The 14,258-nt window shown below is 37.8% G+C and overlaps 1 protein-coding gene across 1 annotated transcript; it reads left to right on the forward strand.

The window, feature by feature from the left end:
- Window positions 1-2,316: 2,316 nt before the first annotated feature.
- Window positions 2,317-3,382, forward strand: LOC115418274 (N-acetyllactosaminide beta-1,3-N-acetylglucosaminyltransferase 3-like). The gene is given in 1 exon segment (XM_030132684.1): window positions 2,317-3,382. A coding segment is annotated over 1 exon segment (1,056 nt). The 3' UTR covers window positions 3,373-3,382.
- Window positions 3,383-14,258: the final 10,876 nt, after the last annotated feature.

The following is a 14,258-nucleotide window of genomic DNA, read 5'->3' on the forward strand; positions in this document are numbered from 1 at the left end:
TCACCAAATTTGGCACACGTCAGGTCTGGCGAAAAATTTTATAAAATGTAAAAATTAACCCCATAGGTGCCAAAATGAGCTCTCTAGCGCCCCCTAGAAACACAAAAATGGCCCTAGCGGCCAGTAGGAATGTCGTAGAAACATGTCGTAGAAACAAATCACTCGCTGACACTCATGACCTAACTCCAACACGAAGTTCGCAATATGCCATTCAAACTAAAATGCACAAATTGCAAACTTCCACTACGAATCTCGTAGACACACAAAACCAACGCCAAAACTTTCGTTTAATCGAGCCCAACAAATCACGCACTGACACCTATGAGCTAGCTCCAACAGGAAGTTCGCAATATGCCTTTCAAAATATAATTTCTAAAACTAACTCCTATCACAGCGTTTGTCGTATCATCTTCTAAATAGCACCAGAAGATAGAGTGAACCCTTCTCAAAAAAGTGATCTCGCACTTTTTTTATAACTATCTTAGTTTTTTTTTTTATGAGCCCTGAAAGTTGCGAAGTCTGAAACTGAAAATTCAGTTTGGACTTTTACTCCACATATTATATATTGAAGCGATCACAAAACACAGCAGAACACTCCTGTGGAAAATTTTTGAGATACAATGTACGGTTTTCAAATTACAGCAATTTATGCGAGAAATGGTGTGTGAGTGAACTACAGTATTAACTCTACTGAGTCACATGTCTGATCTACAGGAGCCATGTGAGGTGAACGTGCACATGCACACACATGCTGACAGCTGATTGGCTGAAATCTTGCTGCTCAAACAGTGCAGCAGCTGTTTTGGTTTGAAAGTCTAGAAACAACTCATCATAACTCTCATATTTCTGGGGTTACAGGAACAAATTCTACATCCAAATGTAGGAAAATGTCTTTTCTTTCCCAGACTGTTGACATTTGAATGTTAAAGTGTTTAGTTTTGGATCTGTGTTCCTCCAAACACAACAACTGCTGCTTTTTCCCTCCTTCCCTCCTGTGTTCCATTTGTCTCACTCACATGTTTGACTAACTCCACCTTCGTACACTCACTGCTGATTCACTTCTGACTTTGTTTCATCACATTATACATTCAAATGTTGCTCCAACCTTCCAGAAGTCTGACATGACAGAATTTTTCAGATAGGAGCTACTGTTCTGGACTGACGTCAGTTTGTCTGACAGGTGGTTTTTAGTTCATTTCTCTGAAACTCCAGTGTCTCCTCTAAGTCATTAGTGTTGATCAGGTGCACCTGCCATGTTTATGCTCCCATAGCAACCATGGAGAGTCCATAGCAACTGTGTGAGTGAGTGAGTGAGTGAGAGAGAGAGAGAGAGAGAGAGGAGAGAGAGAGAGAGAGAGAGTGTGAGTGAGTGAGAGAGAGAGATAGAGACTACTGCTACTACTATTACTGATCCAAACTGGATAATATAAAAAACTGATTATAACGGATTCTCTCTCTCATTCTCACTCACACACACACGCACACACACACACACACACTAGAGTCCATAGCAACCATGTGTGTGACATTATTACTACTACTGCTATTTATACTAATACTACTACTACTATTATTACTACAACTACTGCTATTATACTCCTATTACTACTGCTATTACTACTACTAGTATTACTGACCCAACTTCCATAATTTAAAAAAAAAAAAAAGATTATAACTGCTTCTCTCTCTCTTACACACACACACACACACACACACACTGTAAAGGCCATAGAAACCATGTGTGTGACACTACTACTACTACTGCTATTTACACTAATACTACTGCTATTACTAATACTACTACTGCTGTTACTACTAATACTACTACTACTACTACTACAACTACTGCTATTATACTTCTATTACTACTGCTATTACTACTACTAGTATTACTGATCCAACTTGCATAATTTAAAAAAAAAAGATTATAACTGCTTCTCTCTCTCTCTCTCTGTCTGTCTCTTATGCACACACACACACACACACACACACACACACACACACACACACACACACAAAGTAAGTTTTTTCAAAATAAAAGCCTTATTATAAATGGGGAAAAAATAAATAAATCTGCCAAAAAAACAAGAATGAGGTGTGACCGGTAACGGGTGGTGGCATGGGAGGGGGAACCCGGCCAGAGCGTGGGGTCCCGACCAATGCTGCTTGCAACTTTAATTTTCCTCTGTTTCTTGTCTAATGCGTCTTAACGACTGTTTTCTCACCGTGTTTTCTTGCAGCAAAAGGATGAAAGGCAGAAAAGCAAAGACAATCCTGCTGATGGGAGCTTCTGGTCTTTTAATGCTTAATCTTTGCATGTACTTGGTTGACCACAAAAGCATCTATTTCCAAGACAATGTAGAAGAAGATAACCCAACAAAGGAAGTCATAAGACGCATACCCGACACGTTCACCTGGTCAACATGTCAACGAAACATATCTGCTGCCAACGTCACAGGCTTCAGCTCTCTTCCCGATCACATTCAAGACTTTCTCTACTATCGTCACTGTCGTCATTTCCCTTTGCTCCTGGACGTCCCGGACAAATGTGGAGGAGCTGATAAATCTGCAGAGGTCTTCCTTCTGTTGGTCATCAAAAGCTCCCCTGGGAACTACGACCGCCGAGAGGTGCTGCGCAGAACCTGGGCTAAAGAGAGGTGACACAACGGCGTGTGGATTCGGAGGGTTTTTATCACGGGGACGACGGCGACCGGTGTTGAGAAAGAGCGCCTGAACCATCTTCTCATGTCGGAGAACTGGGAGTACAAGGACATCCTCCAGTGGGACTTCAATGACTCGTTCTTCAACCTCACCCTGAAGCAGATACTGTTCTTAGAATGGATGGAAACAAACTGTCCGCGTCCTCGCTTCCTGTTAAATGGTGACGATGACGTCTTCGCCAACACAGACAACATGGTCATGTATCTCCAGAGTCTGACGGACAATGATGGAAGCAAGCACCTGTTGACCGGATATCTGTTCAAGTCCACTGTGCCCGTCAGGTACCTGCCGAGCAAATACTACATCCCTGTTCAGGTGTACGAATCAGACGAGTATCCTCCGTACTGTGGCGGTGGAGGGTTCCTCCTGTCAGGTCATACAGCCATGGTCATATACAACATGTCCAAGTCCATCACCATTGTTCCCATTGATGACGCCTACACGGGGATGTGTTTGGCCAAAGCGGGACTTGCACCTGTACATCATATGGGTGTGAAGACACTAGGGTTTAACATTCCTTCAAAGGAAACAGACAGTGATAACCCATGCTACTATAGAGAGGTTCTGTTGGTCCACAGATTCGACACAGCTCACATTTTCCTGATGTGGGACAAAATCCACGACCCCAAACTGAAATGTGGTGTTGTATAACCAACTTTACACAGCGATAATACAGAAACCTCCAACAGGTTCTTGTAAAATGCAGAGTGTGTGGTTCTAAGACAGTGTTTTTCAACCTTGGGGTCGGGACCCCACATGGGGTCGCCTGGAATTCAAATGGGGTCGCTTGAAATTTCTAGTAATTGATAAAAATAAAATAAAAACTTACTAATAAAAAATATATGGCAGTGGTTCCTAACCTTTTTTGGCCCGTGACCCCATTTTAACATCACAAATTTCTGGTGAGCCCAGACCTTCAAAACAGAGACATTTTTCTCTTAGATGTCTTAGCGGGGCCAGGCAGGTGAAGAAATCTTTCCATTCTCTGTTCAGTCCACTGTCGATTGTGTCTGGGCAGGTTGAAGCGTAGTAACGCATGCTGTTACATGATCGGGTCAATCAAGATATGCCCTCTCAAATATTATATCCTACATTTTGTTTGAACTTGATTTTTAATAGGGGAAAATGTGGGGTGTTTTAATTATAATCAAATATATATTGAATCATTTAAAAAGATTTTTTAGTAGTAATTTATTTAAAAAATTTGTATCAATTACTAGAAATTTCAGGCGACCCCACGTGGGGTCCCGACCCCAAGGTTGAAAAACACTGATATATGGTGAGTTGACAGAGACAGACTCAGTACATAAAAGACAAACTGAGTCTGAAACTGGACACTCTTCTCATTGTTCGTGAGAAAAGTATATGTGCCAAAATTCACACAGATTGGACAAAATCCCGAAGAGGAGTTCAAAAAAGTAGGTTTTCCAGTTTTTGCAGAAATGGGCGGGGCCTGTCCCAAGTGATTCAGCCCTATGCAGGGAATCTGAGGATAGGATGTTTCTGAATGTGTGGTTTGAGAGTTAGAGCCCAAAACGCATTGTCCTTTGTTATAGCGCCCCCTGCTGGTGGACATATGTAAATTTTTGTGTCTGAGTTACGTGCAGGGGTCTGGACCAACCCGCCAAATTGCACCGCCCTACCGTGTATGGTTTAGCCTGCAGCAACAGTTTTATCAACGGAAAAATAAAAATAATAAAAATCTGAACAAAAACGATAGGGGTCCACAGCACCACTGGTCCTGGGGAACACGTATGCTTGTATTATATATTAAAAATCTATGGTGAGTTGAGACAATCCCAATCCATAGCAGACAAACTGTGGTTGTGAAACTGCAGCACTGTGGTTCTGTTTCTGTGTCACATGTTCACTGTGGTCAGTTTCAGATGCTGCAGCTCTTTCATAATTCATAGGTTCAGTTCTTGTTTGTTCAGTATTAATTGTCCTCCTTGGAAATCCCAGCTGGACTGACTGGACAGATCCTGAGCCTTCGTGCAGTAATCTACACCTGGATTTTCAAGGGCAAGGTAAACTTTATAATCCCCGAGGGGCAATTTGTTCTACAGCCAGCAGTATCGCACAGACAACAAACCAACAATGAATACAGTAAATAGTCCATGAAAGACAATAGCACCAATATTACAAAGAGCTCTTCAGCAGAACAATGGAACCAGAACCAAAGAACTCCTCATGCTATTGGTCCGACATTTAGGAACACTGTATCTGTGACCTGATGGAAGACACCTGAACTCATCATACAGGGGATGACTGGGATCATCCAGGACTGACTGAGCCTTCTGCAGAGTCCACCTCTGGTCCAACAGTCAGATCAGTGAGTGTGGGGACCACAGTTCTGCTGCACACTGTAGTGATGCCCTGCAACCTGTTCCTGTTTTTACGGGTCAGCAGCCCATAGCAGCTGATCAAAGAAAAGGTCAGCACAGACTCAATAAAAGAAGAATTTCTGCCTCCGTCCATAAGAATATACATTATATAGACTAAATGTCATCTAAAATTAACGTTTATTTGCAACATAGTATGGCAGGGGTGGCCAACGCTGGTCCTGCAGAGCCACTATCCTGCGTGTTTTAGATGTATCCCTCTGCCAACACACCTGATTCAAATGATAAACCTGTTATCACATTCTGCAGAAACCTGATAATGTCCGTCAGGTGAGCTGGAAGAGGGAAACATCTAAAACATGCAGGATAGTGGCTCTGGAGGACCCTGGTTGGACATCCCTGTAGTAGAACAAACTATTACATGATCAAAAACAAATTAATTTTAGCAAAAAAAAAACAAGTCTTCAGAGTCGCCAGAAATTTGTGATGTTAAAATGAGGTCACGAGCCAAAAAAGGTTGGAAACCGCTGTTCTAAGCTGTGCATGACTTCCAGTTTTCTGTGTTTTAATCAAGTGTCAGCTGATCACTGAATCAGCCCCAAATGTCAACATTTTTAAAACCAGGTTAAAACCTTCCTCTTCTCATGTACTTATGAGTAAACTCTTTTCAGTCTTGTCTTTTAAATGTACTTTTTGGATTTGAATGTCTTACTTTACTGCAGGGGTGTCAAACATGCGGCCCGGGGGCCAAATGCAGCCCACAAAAGGTTCCAAAAATTCCACAGTCAAAGCTGTTGAATTTATGTTAGTTCCAGTTCCACATTCAGACCAACATGATCTCCCATAAAATAACAGCATTTCTTTTGTATTGTACTTCTGAGATCCACAATGAAAACAAATTTTAAAAATTATCAAAAAAAAAAAAGTAAAATAACAGCATTATAACCTACAAAAAATAATGGCTCCATATTTTCTTCTCAGTTTGATGTGAAAAAAAAATTACACTGTCTGTAAATAATGACAACTTCCAATGTTTGTCTTTGTTTTAGTGCAAAAAATCACATTAAATTCTGAAACTCTTTCCATTTCCAAACTCTCCTGTACCAATAAAATGTGACTAACCTGAACAAATGTGTCCAACCTGAAATGTCTGTATTAAATTCAGTCCAGTTTGAACTCTTTTCTTCCTGTTCCTCAGTGTTTAGTGTCTTTGTAGATCTGATCCAGAATGCACATGGACTAATGAGAAGTGGAGGAAGAAGACTGAGAAAATTACACTGATTTTACTGAAGAAATGTCAGGTTTTTTTTCAGGATATTCACATCTGTTTTTGTTTGGATAGTTTATAAAAGTAAGTGTTTTCATAATTTCATGGGTTTTCTTTGCAGTAAAACAAAGACATAAATGGTCAGTTGTCATTCTTTATCGGTTCTTCTGCTCTTATTTTCCTGGTTGGGTCCACTGCAGATCAGATCAGACTGAATGTGGAACCTGACAGAACAGGACAGAACAGGAGTTTGAGACCTCTGCTTTACTGTATTTTAATTTTAATGTTAATTTTAATGTATGATTTTAATATGATTGTCTTTCTTTTATTTGTGAATGCATTTTAAAATCATGTTTTATTTCTGATGATTTTAAGGTCTTTTTTCCCTTTTTTGATTTTTATGTAATTTTAATGTCTTGCCTTTTTTACTTCTGTGATGTTTTTTTATGCCATTGTAAAGCACTTACCCTGTGTATGAAGTGTTCTACAAATAAACTTGCCTTGCCTAGGTCGACGCTGAAAAAAACAAAAGGTCAAACACAGTGAATGAGCAGCACAGATCATACAGTTTCATATGAATATGCTTCAAATATCATGTGCTTTCCATCAAATGTTATTATACCTACAGACACAACCTTTCTCTCTCAGTTTTGCCCATTTATCTGAACTCTTTTTCCATCATCTATAACTAGCAACTGGTGTGTGTCACATATAAATATTTTTAATATTTCTCCTATGTTTCAGACTCAAATAGATGTATTTTATTTTCACCTGGAATGCACATATATGTTAAATAAACCTTAAAGATTACAAAAACACATTCCCTCTGCACCGTAAAACCTGATGAGTTAGTTGAACTCAAACCATTTGAGGAAACCGATTGCCTTAAACCATTTAAGTTTATTAACTTAAACAAATCAATTATCAATATTATTATTATTATTGTGATAAGGTGATTCTGGTTTGTGGTGACTTTAACATTGATCTACTGAAATGGAATGAACATGCAAAAACAGCAGAATTTGTAAATACTATGTTTAGTTTGAGTTTTCATCCTGTAATTACAAAACCAAGTAGAATCACACTGGAAAGCGCAACATTGATTGATAATATTTTTACAAACATTATTGATGGTGAAATAAGGAGTGGTCTATTTCTGACTGACATAAGTGATCATTGACCAGTTTTTATAGAACTGGAAATGAACAACAAATTATCTTTACCCAACTATAAGCAAAAACCTTGTCTGGTTAGAACAAAGTCACCAGAAGCAATTATGGCCTTAAACGAGGAACTAATAAATTATGACTGGCATGACGTTTATGTAGATGATGTTAATGATTCATTTAATGCTTTCTTAGACATATTCCTGACATTGTACAACAGACATTGTCCTGTGAAAGAATATAGGCAAAATTTTAAAAAGAATAAGAAACCATGGTTAACTAAGGGATTGGAAAGGGCTTGTAAGAAGAAAAACAGGCTCTATAGGGAATTTCTGAAGCACAGAACGAAAGAAAAAGAGAATAAATATAAAAGATACAAAAATAGATTGACAGCAATCATAAGAACACATAAAAAAGCCTATAATGATCAGTTGTTGGAAATACACAAAAATGATATTAAAGGTACTTGGAGAGTGTTAAATGATATGATTAAAAAAAGTAATAAAAAGGATTTTTCTACATATGTTGTTAAAACTGGTGACACTGTGGTGGAAAATATGGAGGACATCATGAACATATTTAATGACTTTTTTGTTAATGTCGGTCCTAATTTGGCAAAAGATATTACCAAGTGGGAAAAGGATGATAAAAACTTTAGCAAAGTAGCAAAATCAAAGGATGATAAAAACTTTGATTTTGCTACTGAAAACAATAATTCAATGTTTCTTGGTGGAGTTTGTGAAAGTGAAGTGTTGGAAGTGGTCAGGAAGTTTAAAAATAAAAAAATCTACTGATAGAAATTCCATTGATATGTCACTCATAAAACAAGTGATAAACAGGATCCTTCAACCATTCACTCATGTATGTAACAAATCATTTCAAACAGGCACTTTTCCAGAAAAGATGAAAATAGCTAAAGTGATTCCAGTTTATAAAAATGGTGATAAGCACATGGTGTCAAATTATAGACCGGTGTCACTGTTACCACAGTTTTCTAAAATTCTTGAGAAACTGTTTGTAAAGAGGTTAGATGACCACATAGACAAATATAGGATATTAAATGATCACCAGTGCAGATTTAGGAAAAACCGATCAACATCTTTAGCAGTAATGGAATTTGCAGAAACTATAGCAACAGCGGTGGATCAGAAACAACATACTGTTGGTGTTTTTATTGATTTAAGGAAAGCATCTGATACAATTGATCACTCAATATTACTCCGGAAATGTGAAATGTATGGTATAAGAGGTGTGACGCAAAACTTGTTAAAAAGTTATTTACAAAATAGGTCTCAGTACGTATCAATTGGAAATACAAATTCACAACTTAGAAAAGTAACATGTGGGGTCCCACAAGGTTCAGTTCTGGGACCCAAGTTATTTATACTTTATCTAAATGATATTTTTATGGCATCTAGTGAGTTAAAATTTACAATATTTGCAGATGATACTAATTTGCTTTATTCGGGAGCAAATATGAAACAAATATTAGAAACTGTGGAAAAGGAATTGAGCAAGTTAAAAAAATGGTTTGATGTAAATAAGTTATCACTTAATGAAGATAAAACAAAATTTATGGTTTTTGGTGGTGCTAGGGGAAGTGATGATATAAAACTGAAAATTAATGAAATTGAAATTGAAAGGGTGTATGAAACAAAATTTTTGGGAGTGATTATTGACCATAAACTCTGTTGGAAACCACAAATACAATATATCAAACGCAAAATGTCCAAGGCTGTTGCGATTCTTTATAAAACTCGAGGCTTGTTAAGCAAAAAATGTTTGCATATGTTGTACTGTTCACTTGTAATGCCATATATGTCAGACTGTGTGGAAATATGGGGCAATGTGTATAAAACTAATATAGACCCGATAATTAAACTCCAAAAAAAAGCTATCAGAGTCATAAACAAAGCTGGTTATCTCCAATCAAGTAATCCACTTTTTGTAGAATCTGGTTTACTAAAATTTCTTGACATTGTATATTTAAAAACAATGGAATTTATGTTTCGCGTTAAAAGTAAACACCTTCCTTTTTGTATTCAGAAAATTTTTAAGTTAAGAGAAGGACATTATAATTTAAGAGGGATGTTTGTGTTTGAAAAATGTAAAGTAAGAACAAACGTTAAATATCACAGTGTTTCAGTTACTGGTGTCAAACTATGGAACGAACTGAAGGATGAAGTGAAATTGTGTAGCTCACTGTTGAGTTTCAAAAAGAATTAAATTTGTCAAATTATGGAGGGCTATGAAAGTAATATGATTACAAAATAACTTATTACACTGAATGTAGTATAGTTTAAGTATTTATCTGCTGCAACTTCAGGTGTGGACTTGGACTAAGGATGTGAACAGGAGAAGCAGAAATAAGCCTCCGGCTTCAGCTTCTTCCTTTTTCAGTTACAAAATGTGTTAATTTTATGTTTGTTTTTTTAATATGTGGGTGTTTTGTTTGTTGTTTTTTTTAATATGTATGTGTTTTGTATTTTGTATTTAACTGAAATAAACATTCATTCATTCATTCATAATTCTTTGATTTAAGTTCAAGTAACTCAATTGTTTATTGTTAAGGTAACTTGGTTAAATAAAGTTCACAGTACCTTTCCACTCAGTTAATGGAACTTAAAACTAATAAGTATGTTACATTCAAATGTAACATTTCTACCAACATATTAAAAATGTGTTAACTGAATTCATCTGAATTAAGTAAAACTAACTTAAATGGAATTTCTTTAAATAAATGTTACCAAGTAAGTTAAAAGTACTCCTTTTCCTTCCATTAAAGTAAATTATTACATTCTAGTTCTAACAACATATAGCTACTCAATTCATTTAAGGAAACTGATTGCCTTAAACCATTTAAGTTGGATTAACACAATACAAACTTTAGTTATGTGACACAACTTGAACCATTTATTTAGTTGAAAGCTTAACATTCATTACTGAATACATAACATTTCAGTTTCAAAACATTTCTAAGTTCAGTTCTCAAAAGGTACTCCTCTGACCACTTTTGTTTCTCTCTGACTATATTGATAAAGTCTCCCCAAAAAAAATAAAAAAATACCCCATCAAAGAGACTTCACCCTCACATTAATATCACTATGTGCAGCCTCTGATCAAAGTCTATTAAGTTGACATAAAACAATATATACCATATGTGTATTCAACAGGAACTCAAACGGGTCTTTATTCTGTTATGACATCTTAATTATCAGCTTTAGTAAAACATTTTGGACACTGACAACGGAAACAAGATCCTAATACTTGAACAGTTTCGGCCCATTTTGTCTTTTCCTTACACTTACAAATAAAACTACTTAGCACTACAAAAAAAAGGAACTGCATACAAATACACATTACAATCAATGGTATTTTATGTGTAGTGCAAAAAGTGTGGAGATATCACACAACCAAAGCAAACATGCATTATATTTAAGACTATTAAATAACTCCTGCAATTTGCACAGTATTTGAAGGTCAACACAACAAAATTAGACCTGACAACAGTTTTTGGCAAGCAGCATGCAAGCCAAGAGATATTTTTTGGAAACTGTTGACCTTCAGCAATAAAGCCTGTTGATAACTTACTCCAGCTCATTTTTCAAAGCCTGTAACTTAGGTTTGAGCTGCTTTCTCCCATCATCAAGATCTAAGAGGACGACTTGGATGAATTCAAAGAAGCCACTTAGCTTCTCAGGGTAGCTCAAATGGAGGGCATAAACTAGTCCAAACAAAATAACCAGTCCATCAGTCCAAGATCTGTGAGACATTACAACCTGATCCTCGAGGACAATCATCACGTGCTGGGTTTCAAAGGGAACTCCTGCAGGCACCTCCTCCTCGTTCACCACTGCCACCAGAGCCACTGCCCCCCTCCTGGGTTGCTTAGCACTCATCCTGAAAAGGGAATACAAATCATTAAGCTTATTAAAAGGCTGAAGGAATATCAAAAAAGAAATGCTGAGCCATAATTCAATGTAATTCAGCAACGTGGTGTTTCATAATTAAATTTTACACCAAGCTAAGAGTACTTATTTAGATATTTCATGTTTACTACTCTCAATTTGTCGTTCCATGTAATGATGGGGGAGTTCTAGTCTGTGTTCAAATATGATGTCAACAGCTAAAACAAAAAAAAATTAGATCTGAGCAATAAATCAGAATTGAGTTCTAAGGCGTGCAGCGTGAAAAGCTAGCATTTGATGCTCAGTTACTTTACAAACTTTGAAATTATGTTTCAAATTTGGGTGCAGATTAACCTGTTAATAGGGTTGGGCGGTGTGTCAAATTGACCATCAAGAACGTCCACAGTGAAACACTGCAATGAACAATTACATTGTCTTTCTTTTTTTTTTCTGCCATGGACAATGACATCATCCATCGGCACAACCCTACCTGTTAAATTAATCTTAATGTACATGATGGGACCTAATGTTTATGCACATTTTAAAAATGTATGTAAAGTGATCCTCACACACTGGGATTTTAACTTCAGAAGAGAAGAACACACAAATACCTTGCAAATTTTAAAGACCTCTGATGAATCCTCCTTTAAGTACAGCGGTAGGCCGGCCAGGGCTGCTGTTCTAGCTGCACTGATGTCGTCCTTGTCCTGTTGCACAAAGACAATGTATGTGTAGGGGAATGTTAGGATTTACTATTCACATTCAACAAAAATGTAATGTATAAAATTAAGAACAAACAAATAACAAACCTGTTCCTCATATGCCATCAAAATTGCTTTCATCTTCTGAGCAAAACTGCTGGTCTTCCTCTTTCTGTAGAGCTTTAGCAGCTGGGGAGTGTACTTGTCAAGTGCAGCAAAGAAGGAAAATGGTAGATTTTGACTGGTGATCCTATGGAATTCACTGTAGAGCTACACGAAAAACAAAAGCAAACTAAGATTGTAAAACTGAATTTGTCAAGACATTTTCAAACACAAATACCATATTAAATTACTCAATTCAATGATGATTTTGGCAATATGTCTTGTCAACTTTTTAAGTGTCAGTTTTGACATTTTACTCACTTGTGCTTCACAAAAGAGTGCAGGCCATCTATCTTTCAGTTCAGCAGTGGGAGGAGCCGAATGCACAATTTCTTCACGCCTAAGTGCAAAGGTGCGTTGCATATGTTGGTGGATGAGAATCATGTCTCTATCTGCTGATGTCCTCTTGAACTGTTCGACAATCACAAGCCTCTGGGTCTCCAAAGTCTGCTTAGTTTCTCCATGGGGGTAATTGGGAAGGAAGTTGACTTCCCCTCTTCTGGGTCTTTTGATGCTGGCTCTGGATGCTGCACCCTCTGGATTGGTCCTGCTGCGCTTCCCTGCATTTACAGCCACATCCTTTATTCCAGCCCTGCTCAGTTTGCTTCTGTAGTTGCCCATCTTGAAGCGTAGGCTGTTCTGCCAACCCTCATAGCCTCTTCTGAAACCTTTTTCTTTCAAGCAGGGGTGTTTGCTCACCAGAGCCTCTGCAGCCAAGCCAATATGCTGGGTACTTGGATATGCTTTATACTTATATATTTCAGCTGCCATAACATCCAATATGTTGTGCTTTTGATCCCTGGTCAACCTGATAGTTTTCCCCTCTCTCATAAATGCAGTGTTGCCCTCTCTCAGAGTATGCTCCACCTCATATGAGAAATTCGGAACAATAAAGATTGCTGGCCATCTGCAAAGTCGCTCTGGTGAGTCTGTGTTATCAGACAGTAACACAGTATCATCTGTGCTGGTTGAACTCAGATCTGACTCAACAATTCTAACTATTTTAATGGTTGCCTTAGATGGTAGGTCCTCTATGTTAACTAAATTGCACAGGGCATTGTCAAACTCCGGGTCTTGAAACTGAAGACGAGGGTTATAGTCCAAGTTCAGCTTATTTTTCACCTCAGATATGAGGGCATTTACAGTCTCTGGACGAGAAGGCAAAGTGAGCCTCTCAGCGTTGACATCGTCAAGGATGACTCTTAGTTTAAGAACATCAGTTGCTTCCATTTGCACTGTGTTAGGGACACCTGAAACACACACATAAAACACAGCTTCTCTTGGTCAATGCTCTCCTTTTCACTAGCTCCTCACTACATACACGTCAATGTATCTACAGCTTCCTTAATATTAGACCAAAACTTAATAACACAACTGAACACATTCTTTTTCTTACTAGTTTGCAGAAACAGTTAAACAGACCAGCAGCTTAGCTGTAGTCCAGCTTGTCATTTTTTGACCTTTGTAAAATGCACACATAGTACATGTACCTATATTACATGGGTCATAGTAGACAATAGAAATTACCTTACTTATGTTGTTGTGTTTGCCCTCTTTTGTTCCTAGAAAAGGTTCAGATGATCTTCAGCCTCCATGGGAGAACAGGGCTCAGGATGGCTGCTTGGTGTGGGGCTGCTCCTTTACTCAGACACTGGAATGAAATGTTTAGTTGTGAGAATAAGTTTGCTTGAAACTTTGTAGGCTATCTGTGGCATCTGGTCAGTTAGCTGACTCAGGGATTTCACCGAGTGCCTCGTGTCTTTATGATCTGTTGACTCATATGACCGCAAATGCTCAACGTACCAGGTCTCATAATCTTTCAAAAGAAAGAAGATATCATTTCCAAAAAGCAATATGTTTCTGATCTCTTTCAACTCAGGCAATGCAGCATGTGTCCCACTACAAACAAACATGCCTACCCCGAAAGTTGTGCCTTGAATGGTTGCCTGTTTTGTGTCATATACACTGTTGCTGTCAGTGATGCTTGATAT

The sequence above is a fragment of the Sphaeramia orbicularis genome, chromosome 4 (genome assembly GCF_902148855.1).
Source record: "Sphaeramia orbicularis chromosome 4, fSphaOr1.1, whole genome shotgun sequence".
NCBI lineage: Eukaryota > Metazoa > Chordata > Actinopteri > Kurtiformes > Apogonidae > Sphaeramia > Sphaeramia orbicularis.